This window comes from Siphateles boraxobius, unplaced genomic scaffold, assembly GCF_051911475.1.
Source record: "Siphateles boraxobius isolate OS27281-9 unplaced genomic scaffold, OSU_SipBor_1 5, whole genome shotgun sequence".
Classification (NCBI taxonomy): Eukaryota; Metazoa; Chordata; class Actinopteri; order Cypriniformes; family Leuciscidae; genus Siphateles; species Siphateles boraxobius.
The window spans coordinates 8,159,764-8,185,971 of NW_027509141.1; the positions used below are offsets into that span (position 1 = coordinate 8,159,764).

The window sequence follows — 26,208 nt, forward strand, 5'->3', positions numbered from 1 at the left end:
CGCCTGTGCACGGTGGCTCTGGATGTTTCTACTCCAGACTCAGTCCACTGCTTCTGCAGGTCCCCAAGGTCTGGAATCGGTCCTTCTCCACAATCTTCCTCAGGGTCCGGTCACCTCTTCTCGTTGTGCAGCGTTTTTTGCCACACTTTTTCCTTCCCACAGACTTCCCAGTGAGGTGCCTTGATACAGCACTCTGGGAACAGCCTATTTGTTCAGAAATTTCTTTCTGTCTTACCCTCTTGCTTGAGGGTGTCAATGAAGGCCTTCTGGACAGCAGTCAGGTCGGCAGTCTTACCCACGATTGCGGTTTTGAGTAATGAAACAGGCTGGGAGTTTTTAAAAGCCTCAGGAATCTTTTGCAGGTGTTTATAATTAATTAGTTGATTCAGATGATTAGGTTAATAGCTTGTTTAGAGACCCTTTTCATGATATGCTAATTTTTTGAGACAGGAATTTTAGGTTTTCATGAGCTGTATGCCAAAATCATCAGTATCAAAACAATAAAAGACCTGAAATATTTCAGTTGGTGTGCAATGAATCTAAAATATATGAAAGTTTAATTTTTATCATTAAATTATGGAAAATAATTAACTTTATCACAATATGCTAATTTTTTGAGAAGGACCTGTATATATATATATATATATATATATATATATATATATATATATATATATATATTTTAAATATGAGTGAAGAACATAACACTAAACCTGGTTAAGGTTTTTATCTAACAAATTTATTTGGCAAAAAAGGCAAACAACAGCTAAAAAAAATGTTTTTGCAAAAATGTTTGATTGTGTTCATATTTAAGTTTCATTGAGCTTGACAGCTAATATAAACATAAAAAATACCCATCATGAAATATCTACTACATACTTTGTGTAGTTAAAGCATATTTTAATTTCAAACAACATTTAGGCAGAAATGAATTTTGTTGTTTCTAAATGTGACCAATTAAAATATTTGATGTTGATAAATGGGGACAAGCAAATTGCCTTATATTCTGATAAATAAAAAATAAAACAATAATAATAAGCTCATTTGCACTGCCTGTTAACTATATTTAGTATCCGATCAATTATTTTCATAGTACTAAGATACACATATCAGAAAAGTAGTAGTATCCTGACAGTTACCGACGTCAAAGTACCATGGCATTACCATCTGATAGCACCAATGTACCATGGTACCACCACAATACTTTAGCTGCACAATAGGCGGGCTGCTAGAATGATTTGACGAAAATCTCCTCCATTCTTTGTAAAACTTTTATCTAAATGTGCCCTTAAATGAAGCACTTTTGGCAGAGATAACACCTTCTCCATTATGAAGCTCTAATTGCAGGTTGGCTACATATGAGCGGTGCGATTAGGCAGCCGATCTGATAACAGCTCCAGCACCTTCATGCCTCTCTGCGCATAGCACTTAAAACTCTCCTTAAGAGGCCAGACCTTCGGCTCTCCTGCCACGCAGGTTTAAACACTGAATAGTCTTTAATTACACCATTTCAGGGGGAAAATTACTATGGGAGTAATACATCTAACAGTCCAAGCTAGGAGATTCGTTATTTTCCTTATTTGTAAAAAAAAAAAAAAAAACATATAAAGAGGAAAAAAAGTGTATTTTTTGCTCATTGATAATAATGCTTGGCAAGTGTTTTCCTCTGGATTCCGTCTCACATCTTCAAAGCTATTACTGTGCGCTTACACAAGTGACCCAGAGGTTTATAAATGCCTCTGAGCCGGAGCCATCATCCCAGAACAAAGCCAAGCCGGAGAAGTGCTGCGCTTGGCAGAAGGGATGTCAAAAGTCAGGTGATTAGAATACTTCCTCCTGCCCACCGCAGGTGCTTTTGTGGGGGAGGATAATGCTGCTCGTTTTTGTAAGCATTCTCCGCCTCATTTAAATAAATCGAAATCAGCTCCGAGACTGTTTAAAAGTGGACCCATACGATTTCTCTCCTTTATCATATTCAGAATTTACACATTAACATATTCATGAATTTAACAGGCAATTATGTTGTGGGTAAGGTCCTTATAGTGCAATTAATCTTAAGTATTATCTATTGGGATTAAATGGTGGTGGAGTAAAATAGGAGGGAGAAAAAATCATATATGAATCTCTTCATTAAAGCCAAACAATATGGAATCAAGTTATTTAAACAATATAACACAAGCATGGGTGCTAACAGGATTTCATATACAAAAAACTGTCTGACCAAGAAAACTGTACTGCATATTCGCCCAGGACAACATTCATCACAAATCATGGCAATTCGTAACTAGTTTATGTTTTGACAAATTGGTGGCTAATGCATACGGTCTCATTCATGTGTTTTTATATATTTAGTGGTAGACCTTCATGCTTACTTTTTTCTAATAATCATACGTTTTTGTATGATTAACATCATACAAATTCGTCCGAAATCATTGCCTTCGAAATCATTGTGAGACAAGGTTGCTCTTTATTAACACGACACAAGCTGAAGTTTCTTAAAATTACTTCTCAAAAAAGTATCTGTTTGTTTCAATTGTTTGTAGGTAAAGATCCACTTCATTCAGCACAGTCTTCTTGAACTTGCATGATTGCTTTTATACAAAATTACATGTTACAAAAGTTACTATTGTGTTATTAACTGCTAGTTGCATTGTCTGTTCGGTCTCCACCAATGAAAACAGTTAAAAAAAAGATAACAACTAAGTTGTGTTGCTAAAGATATCTGTGTTTTTTAATTACTCATTTGAGAGAATGATTCTCACTCATAAATGGTTCCCTTACTCACTCATAAAGTTTAATTCCTGAAAAAATTAGCATGTTTTAATTAATTGGTTGAGTGAATAATTCAATGACTCACCCATTGACAGATTGTGCGTCAAAAATCAAATACTAAGTAGGTACTACATTTGACTTGAACAAGTAACTTTGTGACCGTTAAATCAGTATGTTCTATTTTTTATAAATGTGTGTAGTATTAATGAAATCTGGACATACTACATCCAACACGTTGGTTTTGTCATGTGACCTATTCCTTTAGTTTCGTTGCTTCACTGCCATTCACAATTACCCTCATAAGACGGTAAAGTGGATGCACACTTGGTGGAAGTAATATGTCATAAGGCTAGTTCTCTTACGAGAGGTTCTCTCGTATTGCGTAAGTTTAGCTTACGCTACGGGAAAGATTCATCTTCTCGAGATACTGAAGCCAAAAATTATCCTTAATTTTGTATAACTTGTCAACGCAGTGCAGCAGCTAGCAGACCTAGAGCAGGCCATCTCGTGTGCTCATTGGCTGCCCTGCGGGCAACTGCTGCAGCCTACCAGTGCGCCCGGCGTGACGTCACGCCCAATGAGGGGCGCCCGCGCCTTTATAGCGTCACAGCCCGCCAGATAGGCGTGGCTTAGCATATAAAATAGGGGCTGTAGGCTGAATTCTCTGATTTTTCGACTCTTCAGCGAGCTCTTCGCATCGCTGGATTTGAGAGAAGCCACCGCCGCCGTCGAACAGCGAACAGCCAGCCTAGGACAGCGCTGAGGAAGCCGGCCGTCTTCGCCACCTTCAGCCATCCGTGCGAGCTACGCTATCCGGCGACGTATCCTTTTTTGCTATTATTCTAAAAGAGCAGCGAGCGTCTTTTTAAAGATGCCTCGCACTTCCTGCGGCTCGGGTAAAGCCCCGCTCAGCGCCGGAGACCGCCACCTGATCTGCGCTCTCTGCCTGGGCCTGGAACACGCAGAGCTCGCCCTCCCGTCCGGGGGCTGCGAGCTCTGTGAGGAGCTTCCGCTGTCGACCCTGCGGGCTCGACTCGAAGCATTCAACACCACAGCAGTCACTCCGCCTCCTGTGGGACCGCGTAGAAAGAAGCGCCGTTCCCTGAGACAGCCGGAACCTGTGGCCACAGCGACGCGCTCGCCGGAGAACCTCCCTCGAGCCTCGCTCTCGCCTTCCCCACCTCTCCTCACCGACGCGCAGCTGCCGCTTACGAGCCTCACTGCCGTCACTTCGGAGGATGAGTCTGTGGGACATGTCACAAAAGACTGCTGCTCTATCCTGGCATCAGACAGCGAGGAATGGTTGCTTCACTCCGCCTCCTCATCAATCCAGGAATCCGCCCGTACCCGCGCTGGAGCTTACGCAGAACTTATGCGCCTGCTGACGCAAGCGGTTGACCGTCTCGGGCTCAAGTGGTCGCTGCCGAAGGAACCCGCGCCGAACAGGCTCGACGGCTGCTTCCTTCAAAGTCGCCGCCGCGCAGTTTCAGAAACCAGGCCCGCTCCATTCCTGCCGGAACTTCATGCGGAGCTGACGAAGTAGTGGAATTCACCGTTTTCTGCTAGACTTCAGTCACAGGCCTCCGCGTCGCTCTCCCGAGTGGACGGCGCCGCCGAGAAAGGGTACACAGCGATTCCCCCTGTGGAAGAGGCGGTCGCAGCGCACCTTTGCCCGCCCTCCGCGAGATGGCGGTCACGGTCAGCCCTCCCGTCTAAAGCCTGCAGAGCCACTTCCGCCTTGGTCGGCCGCGGTTATGCCGCCTCCGGCCAGGCCGCGTCTGCTCTACACTCGATGGCTGTGCTTCAGATCCTGCAAGCCGACCTCCTCCGTGAATGGGATGAGAAGGGCTGGGACCCAGCTGCGGTTACGGATTTGAGAAGCACTACGGATCTCTCTCTCCGCGCCACCAAAGCCGCAGCCCAAGCCATCGGACGAGCCATGGCCGCGTTAACCGTGACGGAGAGGCACCTCTGGTTAACGCTCGCGGATATGAGGGAAACTGAGCGAGCCACCTTTCTAAACGCGCCGCTTTCCCCCACTGGTCTCTTCGGCCCAGCGGTGAACGGGATCGTAGACCGATTCTCTATGGTGCAAAAGACCACGCAGGCCATGAACCTCTTCCTCCCGCGACGCTCGAGTTCCGCCGCAGGCCGCTCTCGCGAGAGACAAAGCCAGCCTCCTGTGCGAACCAGCACCCAGCGTCCAGCACAGCCTCAGCATCAGCCTTCGCAGCGACGTCAGGGCGGCCGCCCTAGATCGCGCTCAGACAGCCGTCGCAGACCGCCGCCCCCCAGAGGGCCTCGGCAGAGACTCACGCTGAAGTCTGAGCACGTGAAGCCCTCCTAACAGCGAGAGAGAAAAGACGCGCGTCTTCATTTCCCTGTCAGTCCCCTTCGAACAGGCTACTGCAGTGGTTCAACTAGCAGCCACCGAGCCGGTTTATTCACCCTCTCGCCTGCACACAAACGCCGTTTTCACGGCGACCCAGAGAATTCTCAAAAAGAGTATAATGTCTGGTCCGGCTCACGCCGTCAGTGTTTTAAGTGTAGTGAATGTGCCCACGCCCCAGTGTTCACCCCTACACATAAGCACTCCAAACCCCGTGTCACTCACAGAGCACACTCTCATAAAGCGCAGAAAAGCCGCTCGAGTGTTGAATGTAAGAAATGTGTCCACAGGTCTGTGCCCACTATCTGCCCGCTCTGTTACACGATCAAAGAAGCAGGTTATGAACGTAAGTCTCGTGCCCGCCAGAGAGCGCTCACGCTTGCTAACACAAACCTCCCCCCGGGCCCCGCCTGTGCGTTTAAGTGTTATCACAAAACACAGGGCGTTAATAAAGCGCTCCCCATCTACTATGATCGGGGCGTCAGATACAGTTGTAAGTCTCGTGCCCGCGTGCGCGTGCTCACGCTTACAGAGAGCTCTCCCGCCCAGAGCGCTGCTCGCGCGTCAAAGTGTGGTAAAAGTATGTTCCCCATCCCTTATGATCGGGACATCTCACATAAGTCAGCCGGTCTCGGCGGTCAGCGAGCGGCCATTGCCCAGAAGCGGTTCAGTTTCACAAGCCCGCAAATGGCGGCGGTCTGAACCCGGAGGCCATTCGCCCCCTGGCGGCTCACATAGCTGCGTGGGAAACTATCCCAGGGATTTCAGAATGGGTGTTGAGCACAATAAAGCAGGGCTATGCACTTCAATTCATTCGCCGTCCCCCGCGTTTTCAAGCTCGGACCACGACGACAGTGAATGCGGAAGTAGCACACCTACTTCACGCAGAAATAGCAAAGCTGCTGTGCAAAGGGGCTATAGAAAAGGTGCCGCCTTCTCTGAGCGAGTCAGGCTTTTACAGCCGATATTTTCTCGTACCCAAGAAGGACAGAGCCTTCAGACCTATCCTAGATCTGAGATATTTGAACAAAGTGCTTGCAAAAAGACCGTTCAAAATGCTTACGACCAGGAAAATCCTCGCGCACGTTCGCCCGAGGGACTGGTTTATCTCTCTAGATCTGAAGGATGCCTATTTTCAGATTCAGATAGTACCCCGTCACAGGCAATTTTTGAGATTCGCCTTCGACGGTCAGGCATATCAATACACCGTCCTGCCGTTCGGCCTGTCCCTGGCACCCCGTACATTTACAAAGTGCATGGACGCGGCGCTCGCCCCCCTGAGAAGTCAGGGGCTGCGCATAATGAACTATCTGGACGATTGGCTGATATTGGCACAGTCAGAGACAGAACTAGCATCTCACAGAACAGTGCTTCTCAGTCTTCTGGAAAGCTTGGGTCTCACGGTCAACTGGACCAAGAGCTCATTACTGCCCAGCCAGTCAATTTCCTTTTTAGGAATAGAACTGGACTCGGTGACCATGACGGCTCGTTTATCGACACAGCGCGCGCGCCGTGTTCGCCACATAACCGCATCTTTCCAGAAGGGCAGCTTTCTCCCTTTAAAAACATTTCAAAGGATGTTGGGCTGTATGGCATCAGCTGCAGTGGTGCTCCAGCTGGGCCTACTGCGCATGCGCCCGCTCCAACGCTGGTTGAACGCTCGCGCGCCTCGCCGAGCCTGGGTGTCTGGCCGCCAGAAAATCAGAGTGACTCAGACCTGCGTAACAGCTCTGCAGCCCTGGTTAGTGGCCGACTGGTACCAGCAGGGAGTAATGATGGGAACCATCTCTTATCGGAAGGTCATCTCGACAGACGCGTCCAACTCGGGTTGGGGCGCGCTGTTTTGGGGCAGATCGGCCTTTGGCCAGTGGTCAGACCAGGAGAAGGGTTTTCACATAAACTGTCTGGAAATGATAGCGGTCGAGAACGCGCTGAAGTGCTTCCTCCCGTTCATACAGGGCCAGCATGTTCTTGTCCGCTCGGACAACACATCTGTGGTATCCTATGTAAACCGTCAGGGCGGTGTCAGATCCAGAAATCTCTGCAATCTGGCGGAACGCCTCCTTATTTGGTCACAGATGAACCTGCGCTCGCTGAGGGCGGCGCATGTGCCTGGCCATTTGAACGACGGCCCAGACAGACTGTCCAGGGACAATGTTCCCCCAGGGGAATGGTCCCTGCACCCCCAAACGGTCCAGAAACTGTGGCGCCTATTCGGCAGAGCGGAAGTCGACCTGTTTGCGTCAAAAGACAACGCTGAGTGCCCGACGTACTTCTCGAAGGACGAGGACGCGCTGGCCCAGGTTTGGCCCAGCCTCCCGCTATATGCTTTCCCTCCGGTCTCTCTGTTGCCACAGGTGATCAAGAGGATCAGGGAAACGCGCCACTCGATGCTCCTCATAGCCCCGCGTTGGGAGAATCAGACTTGGTTCCCGGAACTGGCACGGCTGTCACATACAGCTCCGTGGCCGATTCCGGTGAGGGCAGATCTCCTCTCTCAAGCTCGCGGCACGATCTGGCATCCCCATCCAGAGCGCTGGTCTCTGCATGCATGGTTGATCAACGGGTACTCGTTGCCCTGCCAGAAGGAGTGATGAACACGATCACGCAGTCTAGAGCCCCTTCCACAAGAAGGCTCTACGCGTCTAAATGGTCGGTGTTCTCTGGATGGTGCACCGACAGAGGTCTGGACCCGCGGACATGCGGGGTGGCGCATCTGCTCACCTTCCTACAAGAGCTGTTGGATAAGGGAAGATCCCCATCCACGCTCAAAGTATACGTGGCGGCCGTAGCAGCATTCGCGGAATCGACGCACAGCCAGTCACTGGGAAGACATGAGTTGGTCATCCGCTTCCTTAGAGGAGCTAGAAGGATGAATCCGCCGCGCCCCCCGTCGGTTCCCATTTGGGATCTTTCACTGGTCCTCGAGGCCCTGAAAGCTTTTCCATTTGAACCACTAGACTCCGTGGAGTTGAAATATCTATCACTAAAAACCGTTTTTCTGACTGCACTGTCGTCAGTAAAACGTGTAGGGGATCTGTACGCGCTGTCTGTCAGCGCGTCGTGTCTTGAGTTCGGACCAAATGACTCTAAAGTCATCCTCAGACCTAGACATGGTTATGTCCCTAAAGTGATGGGCACTCCATTCAGAGCGCAAGTTATTTCGCTGTCAGCTCTCCCAGCATCTGACAGCGAAAGTGATGTGAATCTCCTCTGCCCTGTCAGAGCGCTGAGGTTTTACATTACGCGCTCCGCCTCCTTCAGGCGTTCGGAACAGCTTTTCGTTTCGTTTGGTGGGCGCGCCAAGGGGCTTGCCTCCTCGAAACAGAGCCTGTCCAGATGGATAGTGGACGCTATAGCGGCAGCTTACGCGTCAAAAGGTCTGCAATGGCCTCTGGGCATCAGGGCTCATTCCATGAGAGACGTGGCCTCGTCGTGGGCATGGTCCAGTGGAATTTCTATCCATGACATATGTGTAGCGGCGGGCTGGGGCTCCCCGTCTACCTTTGTCAGGTTTTATAACCTAGAAGTTCCTGCCTTGCAGGCTAAACTATTGTCAGTTTGAAAAAGAGGTGTATTCTGCCCAAATCTCCTGCTCAGATCACGTTCATGACTCAGCTCTCCTGGTTGAGCTGCACTAGTAGGGTATGTGCCATATGACTATACAGACCGGCGCGCTGCTCTGTATTCCCTATGTGTGCTTATGTACAAGTGATGGCCCGCGTGGCTGGCCACCTTATTTTTTCCACTTATGGGGTTCCCCTCAAGCTCGGGGTTCTCATGTGGATGCTTTGCGCGCATGGCGTTGACAAAGTGTTCCCGTAGCGTAAGCTAAACTTACGCAATACGAGAGAACCTCTCGTAAGAGAACGATACTCGGTTACTAACGTAACCTCGGTTCTCTCTAGAGAGGGAACGAGTATTGCGTAATCGGCCGTGCTCGAGCCACGAGCGACTTCGCTTCAGTCGTCGAAAAACCAGAGAATTCAGCCTACAGCCCCTATTTTATATGCTAAGCCACGCCTATCTGGCGGGCTGTGACGCTATAAAGGCGCGGGCGCCCCTCATTGGGCGTGACGTCACGCCGGGCGCACTGGTAGGCTGCAGCAGTTGCCCGCAGGGCAGCCAATGAGCACGCGAGATGGCCTGCTCTAGGTCTGCTAGCTGCTGCACTGCGTTGACAAGTTATACAAAATTAAGGATAATTTTTGGCTTCAGTATCTCGAGAAGATGAATCTTTCCCGTAGCGTAAGCTAAACTTACGCAATACTCGTTCCCTCTCTAGAGAGAACCGAGGTTACGTTAGTAACCGAGTATCGTTTTCGCCGGCTACTTTATGAATACAACAAATTCGGACATACTGCTGAATTTGACATACTGTTTTTCATTTACTATAGGAAAGTAGGCATATTCAGATGCAGCCAGTCACTTGATAAGTTCTTGAATGACTCGGCTTCTTTAAATCAACTGTTTGAAAGAATGATTGAGTGTCTCACTCATAAAAGAAAAACTTATTGCCACCTACTGGTGTAACCATGAAACTTACAGAAAAGGCTCACCACTAATTCACAGACCGACCGTCTGTCTGGAACACAGTAATATAAACAAGCTGAGTGATACAAAAAGTGAAAAGTCTAAGTGTTGTTGTACTATCACATGAGCTCTCTTGGAAAGTTGTGTGACCAATCAGATTTGAGGACAGGAACTAAATGCTCTATAGACCCAGAAAATATATCGCAAGAGGCTCTTAAATCAGCTTTTTGCTTAAATATAGCCAGTCCCTCCTACCCATACTTGAGTTATTTGATTTCAAGAGGGGCACTAGGCTTCATTTGCATGCTCTCTGTATAATTGAGCCACATGAGTATAGATTTCTAGAGCAGTGTTGAGTTACAGATCTATGTAAATGCTACATAAAATTTTTTCACATGTATACATTCTAACATGTTCTGTGATTTCTATTCCCAAAACTATTTTCCATGCCAGTAGGGACACACTATTGCATTTTCCAATGCTATACATATCTTTGTATCACATAGTATCACTTTATCGTATCACTTTGTATCACTTTATATATACATATATATATATATATATATATATATATATATATATATACATATACATATATATATATATATATATATATATATATATATACATATATACATATATATATATACATATACATACATACATATATATATATATATATATATATATATATATATATATATATATATATATATACATATACATACATATATACATATATATATATATATATATATATATATATATATATATATATATATATATATAATATTATATATTTTTTTTTCTTTTCTTTTTTTTACTTCAGCCATTCCCAGTAGAAATTAAGAGGTGGATGTGCTCATACTGTATGTGACCATGGAAGTTCCCACCGGACTCCACCTGCCTAGTTCATTATACATTCATGCAAAAAGTCACAGCATCTCATATCAGAAGGAGAAAAAAAACCACTAAAGATTTTGAAGAGAAACAGCCAGGCGACTTTGTGTCACAGGACCGTAGAGTTTTCTGGAATCAAATTACAGTTCCTTGGCCGGGCCCGCAGGGAACAGCCGCTGCTGGATGCGTCACACACCTCTCTCCAGGCAGATCTGCGGGCAGTGGACACAGCTGAGCAAAATGAAAAATGATTTCTGTTAAAGGTTAGCTGCCATCATCCTCTCGGCCTGTCTCTGCTGGCGCCTGTCACTCTCCATACAACAGCTAACCTGATTCACAGCAAATAAAGATAGAACATATTCTGTCTGCTTTATAGAGAATGTGCTAGAAGCAAAAAAAAAATAAAAAAAATAATAATAATAAAAAAATGAAAAAAGGACAGCAGCGTAATACACCTGCCACTGTGTTTTTTACTGTTAATCAAACTATTAAAGACAAAGTAATTACTCACTGCTATTGACTGAATTACTTTTGTAAATTTACAAATATACATATATATATTTAATGTATACAGTGATGAATATGCAGTATTTCACATTTGATCACTTTATTCAAATGATGTACCTGAAAACTACTGTAAGATCTACCTGAAAAACTCAGCACAGCTGTTTATTTCATTTAGCCATTTCTTTGTTCTATTGTATTTATTTGTGCTACCACAGAAACCGAAAATTTTCGAGCCAGCAGCATGTGTCCAAATTTCAATCTTAACCGTTCTATTTCATCCGAAACGATCTTAAAACAGGGCACTTTAAGTGTAAAATACTGAACTTGTCCTTTAATATCAGCTGTACAATTAAATGATAGATTAAATATGATATAGCAATAGAATAAACAGTCAAAGAAACCAAAGCTCATACAATACATTTTAACATGTTTAAAGGTGCCATGTGTCAGAATTGAGTTAAAAATATACAAAAAATGAGTTACACGGATCAAAAGAATGAGAAGAAATAAGGGCGATGATTTCATAAGAAAAATGAAAAAAGTTATAGTGTAACAGAGATATCAACCTGAATTAGCATGCTAAATTACTAGCCCCGGTCCGACAGATGTCATAATACCAGTTTCGGCCATGGGAGGCGGTATGCGGGCAACACCAGCCAAACTGCAATACACGAATAAGTCGCACGGCTTGTGGGCGTATTTGAACCTGATGTCAATCGTGTGGAAAGTACACCCCACTACTACAGTTCAGTTCAGGGAAGAGAGCGGAAGAATGGCTGAAGCCCTTGGCAACACCCAACCGCTGCAGGGGAAAAAAAACGTGCTCGGAATCACAAATAATATCGGATAAAAAAAGGAGCAGAACCAGAGTTAACATTGGCACTGCTTTCCTGCTGGAAATGAAAGAAATGAGGTTTGACTGCGAACTTGCAACATTTCTTTTGGATTGGTAAGTAAGATGCTGTTAGTATTTCGCTAGAAGTTTGTTTTGTATGTTTGTTTCGTTTTTTCGGGAAGTTATAACATAGAAATGTATCGAAGGCTGTTCGATATAAGTTCTAAAGTTAGCGATGGCTACATTTAAAGGTGTAATGAGAACTACGTGAGCTGTATTATGTTTACTAAATTGCTTTCCTGAGGTAAATCTGACATATTTGTTCTCCAGCTATGTTATTGACCTCTGCACGCTGATTAAAAAAATGATTGGTCGGTATTATGTATGAAGAATACATTTTGGTAAGTTTTAGCATACTGTATCTTTCAACAGTGTTCGTGTGTTTTTACTATTAGCTAGTAACGTTAGAGATGATCGGCTCACGTGCGCTAGGGATCTGTCGTGTAACGTTAACATTTACAAGCACCAAAACGGTATTTTTTGTTTGAATTGCGTAATAACATTGACAGAATCGGTGACGGTGAATTCGTGAGAGTTGGCAGCTCTGAATGGCGCTAGCTTGGTCAACAGCAGCGAATGCTGTCTGTCAACTTAATGTAATTCAAACTAACAATACAAATGTAATATGAACAAAACAAATATGAATATTCACTGGTGAAGGGGAGTAGCTTGAAGATGTCATTTAAAAATCACTTGACATCAACCAACGATCCTCTGGACTCAAAACGTCCTCTATTAGGAGTTGCCTCGGCTTCGGCTATGGCTCTAGGGTCGTTGTGAAGGTAGGGGCGGAGCATAGAGACTATGCCGTTTCTCGTTTGTTACTCTAGAGTAGATCAATTCACTTTCTGGAGGTAGACTGCCCCCATCTGGTATGGAATGTGGAGTATGAATTGATTTTTTTTTTTTTTTGCGGATATTACACAAGGCACCTTTAAGCATGAAAATAACTGAAGGAAGTATATATTTACTAAACAAATTAAGCCAAATATGATTCAAATTATTTTGATTTCTTTACCCAATTTATTAAACAGTTACAAATACAGTGAAAATACAGGTATCGGTATCGGCAAGTACAAAAAATGAAAGTCGGTATTGTACTCGTTCTTGAAAAAAGTGGTATCGGTGCATCCCTACTTTAATACTTTCAAACTCAATTTTTCTGGAATATTTTAAGTCGTAAAGTGAGCAAGGCATATTCAAATTTAGCGCATGTTTTTAGCAGGCATGTACCATGAAACTAAGCCCTCACCAGCTCTACAGCGCCCCACAAATTTCCAATGTAAATCTGTGGTGAAAAATGGAACTGCAGCTCACTCTAATTGAGAGCCATTGGGCAGATTTCTGGCTGCCCCGCTTATTTTCACGTTACGCAAACCTCGCTCCAGACCAAGACGATATCAGTCTGCTTCAGCTATGTGTATTAGTCTGTATCAGGTCAGTAACTGGCATGTCTGTTCTTCCTATGTGGAGCAGCGTATCAAATTAATGAAAGTATAAATCCTTTAGTTTAAACGTGCTCATAATAGACTTTATATACAGTAGTTCTGTTGTGTTTGTTTTATGTTTGTTCTAAGAATAGATATACTGTTTTCCTCACTGGAATTCCTCCACAACTTGTAATATTCTAAAACAACATGCAGAGGCAACAATTAAGACATTTTTAAGATGGCATTCGATGCGTTTGTCATGGATACTAAAGTCTGTCGAGCGCCACCCTCAGGCAGAACAACGCAAGGACATTAGAATTCTGCCAAAAGTGTGTCTGATGTGTTCAGCAATTAGAATATAAAGCTTACACAATGTTTATCATAAATGCCTTATTAAATTCACGTCAATACCGATTTAATCTAAAGTAGCCAGACTTTCAGACTGACAGCAGAAGGTTTGGACTCCAGGTTTCATTGGCCAAGACAAGCAATCAACCAATTCTTTCTGTCGATGTCCCTACGACAACAGACCAGCTTGCATCGAATAAATGCTGTTTGCTCTTCACTCACTTGATAAACAAACTACAGCTGGTCCAAAATGCAGCAGCTAGAGCTCTTACCAGAACCAGGAAGTATGACCATATTAGCTGGTTCTGTAAACACTGCATTGGATCTCTTTTAAACATCGTATACATTTTTTTAATATTGCTGATTACTTACAAAGCACTAAATGGTTTAGCTCCCCAGTACTTGAGCGAGCTCTTAACGCATTATAGTCCTTCACTGTCTGTCAGTTCAAATCTAGACTAAAAACACATCTCTTTGGCCTAGCATACACATAACACATTATAGACTTCTATATGTTCGGCTGCATTGTTTATATCAGCTGGAACCAGGAACACTTCCCATACCATCCTGATATACTTGGTACACCATAAGAAGGATGGCGTCTATGCTAATATTAGTCTCTCTGTTTATCCCGAGGTTTACCACAGTCCACCGGATCCAGGCGTATCCAGTTCTGATGAAGGACCAGCGCCTGGACACGACGACAACGCAGTCCTGAAGTGTCAACTAGTCTCACCCCTGTGAAGGTCTCCTTCCTTTTACCTCTGTACAGATAAAACTTTGTCGGGATAATTCTGGTTATCCGGTTATTAACAAAAAATTCTGTATTATAATTTTTTAAGTCAGACAAGTAGTTTGTTGAGGGTTGATTTGTGAAGGACTACACGCCTGCACACATATATATTCAAACACGCATACCTATTGACTGAACATGTTATGCGCATGTGCGCGCCGTCTGCAATTTTGTGGATTAGCATTTTTGAGGGTTTGCGCAGAGATAACAGATAATCGTTTACACCTTTACACATCCTGTAGAAATCAACCAATCAGATGACGGCTTCGAAACTTCCGAAGTGTTTCCCATTTTGTGTGCCTTAGACCGTGTGTCCACCAAAGCGTTTTTAGCCAGCTGAAAACGCTAGGCGCTCTGCTGGAAATACCTAGCTGTGGGCACTTGAGGGCGTTTTGGCAGCGCAGCATTTTTATTTTTTTTTCAGTTGAGACTCTTTGCTTGTTATGATACGGAATATCTGCGAAAGTGTTACTAGTATCTCATTTCACACATTTTACATTAAAATGTCATTACAATGTAACGTATTTTCTCTGGTTCTTGTTTTAAATTATTTTGTTCCGTTATTATGCCTGTTGTTGTCTTCGGTTGACGTTTAACAAGCAGAATGTGGCGGTTGTTCGGTGTGATATTTGTCCCACCCCTCCTCCACTGTGATTGGACGGTTGGGTAAAAAGTGTCAGTGATGAGCGCTGCATTTTACCCCAAAGTTGAACATTCTTCAACTCTCGGCGACCAATAAAAAACGCCGGGCGTTCAGCACTTCAGCGTGAAAAAAAACGCTCAGCGCCTCGTTACGCTCATGGCGTTTAAAAAACGCGGCGCTCCCATTGAAAACAGTTGGAAATATATGCCAGCTGCGTGAAAAAACGCTTTGGTGGACACACAGCCTTATGCATTAGACGTTCAGCCATAGGTGTGATGTCTGAGGCTAAGACTAACACTGATTTACTGATTTTAAATCCATACTGGTGTAAGCTTTTTATTTTCAGCTGGGTATTTCCATATGAAAATATGCTTAGTTGGTTTCTTTGTGAGCACTGCAAATTCAGAATTAAAATCATATGCAAATTAGCTGAAATTAACAGTGTTTAGCTAATTATGTAGGTTACATGCTACTGGCGAGTGCATGGGTCACATGATGAACACATGCTAATGCACACACACTTAACTTGCAAAAATGCGAACACGTGTAGTCATGCATAAATATGCATATGCAAAACCTCTAACTGGCCAATTAACTAGTTTTCCACACTGCGTCCTGATTTACAATGTGAAACATATGAAAAAAAAAAAAGGAAACTTTAAGGCCTTTTTCATGTACTCTTTTACAGTAGCTGTATCTATTTTGCCGTTTCCAGCACAATTAACTGCATCATCAAAACCATGCTCAAACCCTTATAAAAGACACTGTGTAAAAGACAAAATGTCTCTGTGTCCTCTGCAGACTGAGATAGATGGAAGACTCAAAGAAGAAAGACAGTAAGAGGAAAGTACCTGGGACAAAGGGCAGAGAGCGGTAAAGCAAAAACGTAAATGCTAAAATCAATATATAGGACTTGGCTCTTAAGCTAGACAGCTCAAAATGATAGATACTCGGTCAGAAGCATTTTAGAAAATGGTTTGTTTTTGTTTGTTTCTTCCTTTTGTAGGAAAGGGTGTAAAAAACATGAAAGGTCAAATGTTACAGCAGGTAACCCATTATGGATATTGACAGTATCTTTGTTTCATTTATCTGGCCAGGACAGGGCAAATACCAAAGAGGTCATTTTCCAAGGTGGGAGGTTGTAAAAGTAAAAGTTTGCGGTGTAGCGACCAAGAGGAAAGTCAGATTTGACAGACAGATATTTGTTACTAATATCCTCTGTTCTGCCAGACACAGCTCTTTATTCTCTTAGATCAACACCTAGCATTGGAACAGACAGCGCTAAGGAAACAAGGCTGCCGCCATCTGTGTGATTACTTATGAATAAAACTCATCCTGCATTATAAATGTCTGTTTGCTGCTCAAAAGAATTGTCTCTGAATTGCCTCCTCTGGATATTCCTCTGTTTTTTTCACGCCCGTTTCCTTTACTTATATTTAAGGGATTATTACATTTTTCTAAAATAATTTTAGCATCCTTGACTGACTCTTATAAATACAACTTAGAAGAAAGTAAAAATATTTAGTATAGTACCAATTACAAGAGCAAGTAGCTACCAGCAATTTGTATGTTTTAAAAATAAAGCCATTCTCCTTTTTTATGTTTACAAGGATATTACAGGAAGGACAGTAAATGTGGTTCGCGTGAATGTGAAAGCAACATGTGACCTGCACATACGTTTTGGCTGATTATTATGTACAGTGCTAAGCATAAGTGAACACACCCATGCTTAAGTTGACTAAAAAGAGGAATACAAAATTACCTTTTGGAAATTGATCTTAATGCCTTGATTAAAAAAATAAATGAAAGAATTCAACCTTTAAGGACACCAATTTTCTTTGTGAATTAATAATGTATCGTAAATAAATAAATGTTCTTCCTTAAAATACTGGGTGCACAAGTCAGGACAATGCTCATAGATTTTTATTTTTAAATGCCAGTTATTTCATGGATGACTTGACTTTTGGAATTAAAATATCCCCACATCATCACACACCCTTCACCATACCTAGAGATTGGCATGGTTTTATTTCAGTTAGGCTAATAGCTGGTTTGATTTCCATTGAGAGATACATGTAATCTTATGGAAAGTACCCCATGCCAATCTCTAGGTATGGTGAAGGGTATGTGATGATGTGGGGCTATTTTAAAATTGTAATAAGAAAAAAATAATTGTATACAAAAATTATACAATGCATTTTTGCTATATATGAATTATGAAGGGAATAAAATGCTAGTACATTTAAAATGGTCTTTTCTTCAAATGTACAGTTTAAGCCCCTCCCACATTCGAGTTTGGTTAATTAACACACTGTAAAAAAAAGAAAGAAAATGGCCGTAATGTCTCTGACGTCACCTGTAGGTTTCTGAATAGCATTTTTGAACCCTAAAAGTGGGCGCAGTCGGCTGTCATCATTTTGGCAGGGCGTCAACGCGTGCCACTCCTGGATAGCAGAAAATGTGCAAAGAGGCGGGACGTGGGTGGAGCTGAGGTGCCTGGTTGCCAGCAGACAAACCGCTAGAAGTGAAAGCAGCGGCAATCCACCTGTCACTCAAGTGGCCACGGCCGTAATTTTAAAATTAAACTTGAAAGTTTAGTATAATTTAAACGGATGAGCTATATATATATATATATATTAGCTATATAGACCAAAACCAATTTTTGTACCAGGCTGTAAACATGTTTTTCTGCTGTAAAGTTGGACATTTTAAAGGGGTGGTTGATTGCGATTTCACTTTTTTCATTTTAAATAGTGTGTAATGTTGCTGTTGGTGCATGAACAGTATCTGCAAAGTTACTGCACTGAAAGTTCAACGTAAGCAGAGATATCGTCTTTTAAAAATCTGGAAGTTTAATGCCTACAAAAACGACTCGAATGGGACTACAACGAGATACTCCCGGGTTTTATACGTAACTAACCAATAACCAACCCTCCCTCCGGAATATGCAAAAAAGGGGGCATGGCCATATTTCTGCGGCTTTGTCAAAGAGGAAGAGTTATATTGGACAGCAGTAGCCATGCCGTCGAAAGTGTGTTATTTTCACCCAGCTGTCAGGTCTTCTGTGTTCGGGCTTCCTACGGAAGCTGTAGTTCGTCAACAATGGCTACAATTTATGTTTGATTATGTTCCTGAAAATTACAATCATAATTTAGCTCGCTGTGCTGCGCATTTTACGGGAGACAGCTTCCAGAATATCCACGAATTCAATGCCAGATTCAACAACAAACTGTTACTAAAGCATGAAGCAGTTCCAACTTTAAAACCAGAGGCAGCAGTTGTTGGGCCACAACCTGTAAGTAAGACTTAATAATTTAAAATGTATTTGCATGTATAATTTTAGACGTAATGCTTTAGTTTTTATCAAGGACGTAAACAAATGCCTACGCTGGCTTTAGTAGCCACTTAGTCATGCTATTTCGAGTGTCTATGACAAAAGCGTACAAACATTTTGGACCTGAATTTGTAATTATGTACTAATTTTGTAAATGTATTTTCCATGTATACTTTATGACGTAATTTTTCGATTTGATCAAGAACGTAAACCAATGCCAACGCTGTTTGTTTATATTAGCCAGTTAGTTCGATGCTATTTTGTGTGTGTAAGACAAACTTGTACCTAAAGAAAACGATACACTGAGTAAACTAAGTTTTGTGAATAGATAAACGGTTGTTCATTATATCGATAAAATAATAACTTTAAAAAACGGTATTACTCTGTCATTTATTCAGTTATTAAATGTTTAATCAGGACAAAACCGTATCTCAAAAGCTATAAGCAGCAGGAGCATTTTCAAGTAACAGCGTTGTGGCGAACAGGACGGCCGAGGGACGTGAGAGAACGGCGCGAGGCCGGTGGTGCGATTGATAATGAGCAACACCTGTGAGCACACCGGTCTCGCATCTCTCACGGAGGAGCGGAAGCATAAAGGAGGAGCGACGACGTTGATGATCGAGAGAGGAACAGGCCTGTGTTTTAGTTTTATTTTAGCCAGCAGTCGTCCGCGAGGGGCTGCTGGCCGTTATGTTTATTTTTGGTAAGCCAGCAGTCGTCCGCGAGGGGCTGCTGGCGGTATTTTAGTTTGTTTATTTTATTTTAAATAAAGTATGTATTGATTGTTCGCCGGTTCCCGCCTCCTTCTTCCCTGAACATTGCTACACTGGTGCCGAAACCCGGGAAGAGGGAGGAACGCGCTGTCAGAGAGTCCTCGCCGCTGTGGGGAATCCGCGGTGTCATCGAGCATGGTGCGCGAGTCGCCGCCGCTCGCCGTGGGCCGGAGCCTGCTGCCATCCGCCAGAAGGGGAGGAGCAGGGAGCGGGGGACTCGCGGCCATGGACGCTCGAGGCGGTGCGCTGGAGAGAGTTGCCGGTTGGACGGTCGAGCTCGCTGCCGGCCGCCTGTGTATTGGAGGGGCGGCTGCCATCCGGGAGGGAGAGGAGGAGTCGCCGCCGCTCGCCGTGGGCCGGAGCCTGCTGCCGTCCACCAGAGAAGGGGAGGTGCAGGGAGCGGGGGACTCCTACCGTCTGCCCAAGGCACCCGAGGAGCCGTCGCCGTCCACCGGGCGGCGGAGGAGCGTCGAACCGTCCACCGAGGGCCATCCAGCGTCACCGCCAGGCACCGCGGAGGAGATCGCCCAGCTGGTGGGGGACCAGATGGCAGCGCGTTGTGGGAACCGGACCATTTTTTTTTTTCCTCTCTCCCCTCTCTCGATCTGTCGCTCCTCATGCTTCCGTCTCCATTTCCCTCGGCTTGTCGGTCCATACCCCCCAGGGATCGCCGCCGCCGGGGGGGGGAGTAGGCACAGGCTCGTGGGTACCCCCCGGCCTGTGAGGGGCGATGGGGGTATGTGGCGAACAGGACGGCCGAGGGACGTGAGAGAACGGCGCGAGGCCGGTGGTGCGATTGATAATGAGCAACACCTGTGAGCACACCGGTCTCGCATCTCTCACGGAGGAGCGGAAGCATAAAGGAGGAGCGACGACGTTGATGATCGAGAGAGGAACAGGCCTGTGTTTTAGTTTTATTTTAGCCAGCAGTCGTCCGCGAGGGGCTGCTGGCCGTTATGTTTATTTTTGGTAAGCCAGCAGTCGTCCGCGAGGGGCTGCTGGCGGTATTTTAGTTTGTTTATTTTATTTTAAATAAAGTATGTATTGATTGTTCGCCGGTTCCCGCCTCCTTCTTCCCTGAACATTGCTACAAGCGTATCGAAATTCTTATATAATAATAGTGGAATAGAAAAGAATAGAATAATAATAATAATAATAATAATAATAATAATAAAATGTATCATTCAGAAATGTTTTGTAAGAGCCATGGGGAGGTTCTGCTTGACTCTCTTCATTGCCTCTTTCTGGGTCTGATTCTGGCTCAAACTGATACGGCAGTAGGCTATTGACACTATTTACATTTGACCGGAGCACATCCAGCTTTCGCCTGTAAAGGAAATGGGCGTGAAGTTTCCACTCAGTTTAGCCAATTACAACACACCGGCCCAACTAACCAATCTGAGCCCATTGCCTGTTTCTGAGGGAGTGGTTTCATAGAATCAGGAAGTCAACCGGTCGTTCAAATGACAGATGAGAAAGCGGCTTACAATAAAGGTGAAATTTATGAAAAATAAGGCTTTTTAAAAAAAAACACACACACGTGGACATGTTATATTGCACCCCATAAACACAATCATGCAAAGAAAAAAAGCAGTAAACCACCCCTTTAAGATGGGGGGGATATACTGTTTGGAATTGACTCCCTTTTGGAGCCTGTTTCTAGCGGCCAGTCAATGAATTACAGTTTAAGTCACTTCTGTGTTGACTTCAAGAGAGAGACCGGAAGGTTGCCACTCGGGTTGAACACATATATGGATACAAATAATTTCACCATTGCAACAGATCCAGATAAAGATATGTACTTCACTGCACAGTGGTTGCCATCATGCACAGTCAATTATAGAAGGGTCACATTTACCATATTCAACATGTACAACCGGTCATCAGAAAAGCCTGCAAATAATTTTGCCATTTCCTTCCATTTCCCTGAGATAGGCGCACCCACTGAGTGCTACGGCTCACAACCGCAGGTACTGCTGGTAATACAAACCTTAAGGTTGGTACAGCGATTGCTGTAAAAAGAGCTATGAGGGGGTAAAAATAAGGAACCAACTGCTGGCTCCACTGTTTATCATTCTCACGAGGAGCAGTGCAGCTATGTTTCTGATTCTTCATCTTTATCTAAACTATTAGTGGAGACTTATACTCTCGTCTAGAGGAAGGGGGTAAAAAATGATGAGTCCTGGCCCTCTGATAAAAATGTTAACTAGGTGAGTGTCAGAGAGATGGATTGTGTGCTGTCAGGGAGAGCAGGAACATGAGAATACATTGATATTTCTCATTACGTTGCCCTCTCCCCCGTCTTTGTTTTTCTGCCGAAACTCTGGCGCGGAGGAAGGAGGGCCCGACGATAAATCACGCCCCAAATAACAGCCGAGACGCTACCGCCCCCAACCGCTACGCCAAATATGATCGCTCGCTCACTGTTCCGCCATAGCTTGTGAGAAGGAGCCATCGATAATGATCTAATGAACAAAGCTATCAAACGACATCAGGGCAGAAAAAAGAAGAGGGTACAAGAGAAAGAAAGTATGAGATACTTGATTTCAAAGCCTCTAAGCGGCTCAGTGTATTTCTCTGAAATTGAGAGAAGTCTGGGGACGATGTATTGATTGCTCAGATAATGAACCGAAGGGTAAAATCAGTGAGATAAAAGACAATCGGAGCTATAAATAAGTGAGACTTATACAATGGAGTATTTTGAGGAGGAGCGTTTTAGACTGGATAAAGGAATGATATTATCTCTAAATGAACACTTTTGACTAGACATTTCACATTTTTTTATGCTAAGGAGTCCCAAATAAGATGACACCCTGACATGGGACCCTCTTTTTAAACTATAAAGACAGCTATATGATGTCATGTAAAAATACCTATTCATTCTAAATGGGAAAAAGGGAGTGAGATATAAAAATGACGTGGTTTGCAAAATAACTGACTTTTGCATTTTCAATGTATTAAAAAAATATATATAAAAACAATTCTAGCATTTTAACAAAGCTATATGCAAATTAGTTTATTTCTTAGTGTAAAAATCAATGATATCAATACAAGAAAAATAATCTCATAATTTTCGACAAGATCGTAAGTAATGAAAAATTCAGTAAATGTTAGTACTCATGAAATTAAAGTTGAATTTTTATTAGCAACAAAACAAAATCATATTTATCCTATTTGCATTCAAAATATACAAACCACTAATAAAAATACAAAAATAATTTGTATGACACCATTCTGCTTTTCAACAGATTTTCTGTCCAATCAAATGCTCTCTAGAACCTAAAACACACCACCCTCAACATTGTTTTTTAAAGCACTGACAAGAAGATCAAACATCACAAACTGTTAAACAGCCATTTATTATAATATATATATATATATATATATATATATATATATATATATATATATATATTATAACATATATTACAATGATTTTACAAATCAATATCATGAATAGTTACAATATGTTGCTGTTGGTCATGTTTGTCACTCAGTTTCAAAGCTTCCCCAACATTTATTACTGCATTTTATTCAAACATCAGATCAGTGGCATTTTCTCTTAGTTTTGATAAACATCAAGGGATTTTTTAAAGGTGAAGTCTTCATATTGATATCAATATGAACCGTATTTACTTTCCTTTGGTGTAGAGACGTGGCTGTTTGCCATATAAATCTTTGGGAAACCTTTTTGGAAACTTGGTTTTTGCAATTTTGTTTGTTGTTATTGGGCATATTTCAGATTTTTGCATATGTTGCAGGCCTTGGTTCATCTTGCTTTCATAATTAGATTCCTTTTTCCCCTTCTAGAGTTAAAAAAAAATAATAATAATATGAAAATTCAATGTTCATTTCTAAAGTAAGATCCCTGGGCAGAATCTGACTGTCCTCTCAACCTAGAACCATTTTTAACGTTTCCCTGCCGATATGTTGGCAGGAGTGTGGTGATAATGATTCCTCATCAAAGGGTTAGAACAGCCAAAAATGAAAATTCAGTCATCATTTACTCACCCTCATGTCTTTCCAAATCCGCAAGACTTTCGTTCATCTTCAAAACACAAATTGAGATATTTTTAATGAAATCTGAGAGATTTCTGTTCCTCCATAGACAGCTACTCAACTACCACTTTGACGCTTAAAAAAGTTCATAAAGAGATTCTAAAACTAATCCATATGAATCGAGTGATTTAGTCCAAATTTTCTGAAGAGACACTTGATATGATGAACAGATTGAATTTAGTCTTTTATTTAAGTATAAACATTAATCAGTGAACATTAACAGAAATTCAACCGTACTTGTTGAAAAAAACTCATTGGTTCTTGTGGAAGCTCAAACGTGCTGCATAACACGAGAATGAACCTCATTGTTTCTTGCATGTCAAGCGAACATGCTTGAGCCATAACTGATGTGTGTGTTGATGAATGTTTATATGTGAATAAAACCCTAAATTCAATCTGTTCAACATATAAAGTGATTGAGTCTCTTCAGAATATTTGGACTAAAGCGCTTAATTCATATGGATTAGTTTCACAATCTCTTTAAGAACTTTGTGAAGCAACAAAGTGGTAGGGACAGAAATTTCTCAGGTTTCATATAAAATATTTGTGTTCCAAAGATGAAAAAAAGTTAGGGTTTGGAACGACATGATGGTGAGTAAATTATGACAGAATTTTCTTTTTTGGGTAAACTATCCCTTTAAATATCCCTTGTTCCCGAGCCAAAAAATAAAGTTGCACTTTATTTTACATTTCATGTACTTACAATGTATTTACCTAAGAAAGTACCGGTAATATAATGTAACCACATGGGTTAAGGTTAGGTTTAGGCAGGGCCTAAAATAAACACCAACCAAAAGCCAAATGAGAGTAAAAATCAGCGTTGGCGAGTATATGTATATAAAACTCTTCAGTTGGCTGGTAAAATTTTTATGAATTCAAACAATGCATGAACATGAACAAACATAAACTCCGCTCGGGACAGTTGACCAGCGCTGCATCGTCACAAATGTTTAAATCTTGGCAATGTTCAAAAAGAATCGAAACAATTGAAGCACGCAGCCGGAAATCCACACAAAATTATGTACAAAAATAGCAAGAATCCTAGTAAACATAGTTAATTATGTCTTAAATGAACTTAAATAGTTGAGAATGTACACACGTGTATAAGTATCAGTATATTAGATATGTGCAATTGCTCTTAAAGTGTTAAACTGTTTTTAACGTTAATCAAAAAACAAATAATAAAAATAATTCACCGCTCTTGACTGATAACTTTTTTAAATTTAATATGGATTGATTAATTAATAAGGATGTTTAATATACACAGTGAAGACTATAAAGTGTTATTATACATGTGCTTACTTTATTAAATGTCTATACCTGAAAACTACTCAGACCTACCTGAAAAACCTGAAACCTATTTCGTTTTTTTAAACCTTCATCTCATTATTATCTTTGTTATATTGCATTTATTTGTGATTTTTCTTGTAATTTGAATTTTGACTGTTTACTTGTCTAAAATGTTTAAATGTATACATTTTGGTTCATGTTTTAAATGTTTTAAATTCATATCTTTTTAAATTTTGGTGTTATTGCTGTTATTCTTGGCCAGTAAAAAATATTTATGGCAGATACATTTTCTGAAGTTACTGGCCATTGGCAGATGTGGCAAAAAGTTAGTTTTAGGCCCTGGGTTTAGGGGTAGGTTCAGGGTTACTACCTAGTTATAACCTATTTATTGTAATTGCTATAATAAGTACAATGTATGTACATGTGGATCAGGACTTTATAATAATAATAAAACTGTAGATGCAGAAGGCTGTTTTTTTATTGTATGGATTTATAACAGCTTTCTTTTCAGAGGCATTGCAGTGCAAACAGGATATTATGTAATGAATTTGAAAAATTAATGAATGATCAGATTAGATCTTAGATCCAAAACTGGATCACAATTTTAATATTACAAGGAACAGTATCACAAAGCACACTGTGAAATGAACATCTTTTTTAAAGGAATAGTTAGGTCAAAAATGAACATTTTGTCATCTGTTGCATAGAGTGACATTGACTTGATGTTGAAAAACAATTTATAAAAAAAATCCCTAAATGACCTCTTATTTCTAAATAATGATTTCTAACATTGTATTCCATAAAGCCTTTAATGTTTTATAACCCTTTAGGGACTGTAAAAACAACTGAAAGTTATGATTTTAGGGCTAAACTCTCAGAGTCCTGTTTCAAATTTACAACTGTTAAAGTGCAATGCTTTTGCTTTCCTTCTCATGATTAAAAAAAGGTCACAACACTTATTTCTGAAAATCACTGACCTTTACGGAGAGGATGGAGTTGGTGAGATTAGAAAGCACTTCATGAAACCAAGAACCGCTATAGTTGTGTTTCTGTTTTTTTTTTTTCTTTCTCCACGAGCATGGTGGCATATTTCAACACACCATTTAGCAAATGGCCATTTAATACATTAGGGATGAGAAATGAGAGGCAGCAAACAAATAAAGTCCTGGTTCTTGGAATCCATCCAGCGCCAAAGAAAACATCCCATTTAAAGCTTCTGCTGCGATGACAGGTTTTGGTCAAACTCGAATCTTGAATTATTAAAGGATTTGTTTACCCAAAAATGAAAATTCTGTCATTATTTACACCGTGGAACACAGCAGAAAGAAGAACTGCATTGCTCGCTCTTTTACATGCAACTGCTTTTAAGTTTTAAAGAGGACTTGTATGACTCCAGACCTTGTATCATATTCTTAACCCATATTACTCAAATTTGAGTCGTTATCCACAGACACACAGTGATGCCTCAAGAAGTGATGCCTTCAAGAAGTCAAATTCAGTTCACAAAACTGGTCTGAACAAATTATTCGGTTACACTTTATT

The 26,208-nt window shown here is 42.1% G+C and overlaps 1 protein-coding gene across 5 annotated transcripts in view; it reads right to left on the reverse strand.

Moving 5' to 3' along the window:
* The window catches only part of fhit (fragile histidine triad diadenosine triphosphatase), a 371,924-nt gene that overhangs the window by 62,354 nt on the left and 283,362 nt on the right, over positions 1-26,208 (reverse strand). Inside the window, exon 7 of one of the 5 annotated variants that reach the window (XM_077202669.1) lies at positions 10,605-10,825. The exons of the other annotated variants lie outside the window; for them this stretch is intronic. Coding sequence (XP_077058784.1) covers positions 10,730-10,825 — 96 coding nt within the window. The 3' untranslated portion in view covers positions 10,605-10,729. Of the gene's footprint in view, positions 1-10,604; positions 10,826-26,208 lie in introns of those variants that run through there. 5 annotated transcript variants of the gene reach the window in all.